Below are 3,761 nucleotides of genomic sequence, written 5' to 3'. Positions count from 1 at the left end.
TATATGAATCATTTTAGCAAATTTTTGAACAACAATGTTGGTATAAGATATGCCTATATTGACATATTTGTAGATACCAGATATTTTTTCCTTTTCAAAAAAGATGTGACCTTTTGACCTTTTGTAATGTCATTAATGTCTATACATTGATACCAAGAATGAATGATTTGTTCAAGGAAAACTGTACTTATGGCTATTTGTATTACCCCCTACCCCAAATTGGTAAAAAATCTGAAATTAAATCGTTTTTTAAAATACGTTAAAAACCCATCTCGGGAATGAGGATATTCGATGTTAACATCTATTTTTTAGTTCACCGGATATATAGGTACATCAAAATACAAAAAAAAAGGTAGGGATGCAGGGAAGGGGTGCAGGGAACCCGGACTAATATTAAATAAGTTCTCGTTTATAATCTTTTGACTTTATCGAAGATTTTACTTTATGAACTTGCGCCGCCTAGCGACGCTATTTTTGGCGAATACTGGTGGTGGTGGCGTGTGTGTGACGGGGGAAGAGAGGAGAGAGTCGATTTCGTTCGTGATGTACGTGTGATGTGATGTTGTTGTGCTTGGCTGGCTGGTTTGTTGATTTTTTTTTTTTACCTGGCCTAGCCTAGATAGGTAAAACTATTGATTGGCAGGTACGTCTACATATCCATGGTCTAGTGCAGTAGCTAGGGCTAGGCCTAGTGGAAATCATAACATTAAACTGTTTTCTGTACATTAAAGACAATCGGACTTAATGACCATAGTAGAAATCATGAGTTTGACGGACGAAAGTGATCGAAATGTTTCATTTGAACCTGAAGGTACGGACGGGGATGACGAAGGAACAGAACCCGAGCGAAGTCCTACCAGGCCTAGGCTTAGGAGGCCTATTAGTAGTACGCCTGGCTCGTTTATGGCACTTCGCCAACAAAATTATGTAGGTCAGCAGCAGCAGCGTGGACCTAAGCCTATTGATAATTTAGAATTTCAAAACATATCTGACTCAATGCCGCACAAAAATGAACACATTCAAAGAAGCCATAATATCGGAGTTGGAGTACACAAAAACCATGGAGGTAATGTGAAAAAACGCAGAAGAGGAAAAAAGAGACACAACACCACCAATAACAACAACAAAAAGAAGTGGAAACCTTACACAGAGTTGACCTGGGAAGAGAGAAAGGAAGTCGATGAACGTGAAGCTGCAAGAGCAGCAAAAAGAAGAGAAAATAGACCCACACCTTATAATACAACTCAATTTCTTATGGAAGACCATAAAGTTGAGACTCCAGATTTTTCTAGTGTTGCAATGATAAAAACTGACTTAGAATCTTCGGATGATGCATTTGATGATATTGTTGTTGGCGGATATCATGAGAAGGATTTTACAGCTGTTTACAATGATTTTCAATCTGAAAGACTAGAGAATATGTCAAAAAAAGATCTTGTGTCAGAGGTGTTGGCACTATCAAGTAAAGTAAATGAATTGGAGGGAATTCAAAAAGTAAAAAGACAACAAAATATCAATTGTAATGGGAATGATGGGCTACCATTAAGTCCTGAAGTATGTGCACGATTACAAACTGTTGGAGATCTGGAAGCGACTGTGTCACAATTGCGTGAGGAAAACTCAAGACTTTTGTCTGAAAACAAGCGTTTAGTTTCATGCTCCACAAATTATAAAATGTAAATAGTGTACAATGTTTGAAATGTAACAATTCAATAAATAAAAAAGTCCTCCTTGACACTGGGAGGCTGCACATTTAGTTTTTTTAGTCTCATTTTAAATTAAAGTTTTAATAATCGAGAAGTGACAGTACAGGATTTGAAATTGTACAGCTAAAACAATGAAATATTTTATAACTTGGGCCTAGTTATTGTATTTGTTTTTATACTACTACATTTGGACTTTAAAATATACACATGTTTTGCTCACATCCTTGCAACAAATCTGTAAGAATGTTATCATTGCAAAACATAATCAGTTTGATAAAGTGAATGTTTCATCAAATTAGTTGATAAATTGCCAGTAATACATTATTCCTGTTTATTCATAAATACAATAAAAAATTGAGTATTTTCACACTGTAAGTTGTAATAATAATAATAATACATTAGTGTGAAAATGTGTTAATATCAAATAGGGATCACCTCAAATGTTTCAAAATGGTGACATAATAATTTACTTTCATATAGTTTAAAAACCAGTACCCTCATCATTAAATATGAATGTGAATTGTAAGAAAAACAGTTTTTCACCATGTTTGTAACATTTCAGATAATGGGCTGTTAGTATGAAGAAAGCTGTAGTATGTTTCAATTCATAGTATGAAGGCTGTAGTACAGTACAACAGGACAATCAATAATGTACTGTAATAAAATGCAGTATACAATCAACACTGCCAAAACTAAACTTGACTTAATGTAATAAAATAAGAATTTTGGATTACCGGTAATGTTTAATCAATTTTTACAGATAAAATCCTAATTTAGATAGAAAAAATAAATGTTGAATAAAATGTCTGTTTTTGGTTATTGTTTTTTTCAAAATTAGATTCTGGTTTTGGCGGATTTTTAAGAAGGAGTAAAGAATTTAGGATTACTGACGATATTAATAATAACAATTTAATAAACACTCCACATTAAAAAAAAAAATTAAAGATTTCACAGGTGAAGGATGTAAAAGATTTTATTAGAGGAGATTTTGTATAGAAAATTTGAAAATGATTACACATACTGGTATAAATTATGTTCACAGTATTGTTTAAAATGGATATGACTGATATATGTTAATAGACAGCAAATAGATCACAGATTGATATCCAAAGAGATACTAATATTATGTGAAACTCCAAACCACCCAATGACTGAAAATTATTTTAGCCACCCCAACCAAAATTTAGGCTATCTGCAAACTATATTATACAGTACTTCATTAAGTAAGGTAATAAGGTAAAATGATTGAATATATTCAATACAGTAGCTTTTCATGCTGCTGCTTTAGCCAGCTACGTCACAAGAGATGACGCAATCAGATATAAAGCTAGCAGCAAGTTCAGTACTGAGAGAGTGACATAAATGCGAAAATCTAAACTCCACTATAATTTATAGGTCCAGCTGTTGCACCTACAAAACGTCTGGGAAAAGAGTCTATGAGTGCTCATGGTTGAACAATTTTGGGATTCTTGCCCTTTGATTGGTTGACGCCAATCAACAGATTGTGGAAGAATAAGGTTTATCGCAAATACCTTGATTTCGCGAGACACGTCATTGCACAAGGCATGATGGGAAGGCTTTGGGAGCAATAGCGCCACCGTATAAATACAAACTTTATATACTGGTGGTGGCGCTATTGCTTCCAAACCCTTCCCATTATGCATCGCTCACGCAATTTTCGATAAACCTTATTTCCACTTGTGCAAACTTTAAGTAGTCTAGAGGGTATTCAGTTGCATGCATAAAGTTCACCTGTACAAGATCAAGGTCATCAGCCAATTGAAGTTGAACAAAATAAGGAAATACCACTTTCAGACATTGTTGTAGTTAATAGAAGAAAATAGAAATCAGCTGGCTGATGACCTTGATCTTTATATGAGGGCCCCTTGATTGTCAGCTTATGCTGTTTAGGGTTACCCTCACTAAATAAGGTTTAATAAATAAAGCTGTAACACAGTCACTTGTTTCAAATGCACGATCATCTGTAATGGATATAAATAACTAAGAGAAAAGAAACATTTAATTATAACTCAAAAACCATTGTCTGACAGACAA

At 34.2% G+C, this 3,761-nt stretch overlaps 1 protein-coding gene across 1 annotated transcript; it reads left to right on the top strand.

Moving 5' to 3' along the window:
- Nucleotides 1-501: 501 nt before the first annotated feature.
- Nucleotides 502-2,615, top strand: LOC140040740 (protein HEXIM1-like). The gene has a single exon (XM_072086898.1). It carries the CDS (start codon nt 745-747, stop codon nt 1,678-1,680), a length of 936 nt encoding a protein of 311 aa, XP_071942999.1. The 5' UTR covers nt 502-744; the 3' UTR covers nt 1,681-2,615.
- The last annotated feature ends 1,146 nt before the right edge of the window (nt 2,616-3,761 follow it).

The sequence above is a fragment of the Antedon mediterranea genome, chromosome 2 (genome assembly GCF_964355755.1).
Source record: "Antedon mediterranea chromosome 2, ecAntMedi1.1, whole genome shotgun sequence".
Taxonomy (NCBI): Eukaryota; Metazoa; Echinodermata; class Crinoidea; order Comatulida; family Antedonidae; genus Antedon; species Antedon mediterranea.
This window is presented reverse-complemented; position numbering and strand designations above follow the sequence as displayed.

Excerpts from the sequence above, each read along its gene's own strand:
- LOC140040740 (XM_072086898.1), top strand. The coding sequence starts at position 745 with ATGACCATAGTAGAAATCATGAGTTTGACGGACGAAAGTGATCGAAAT.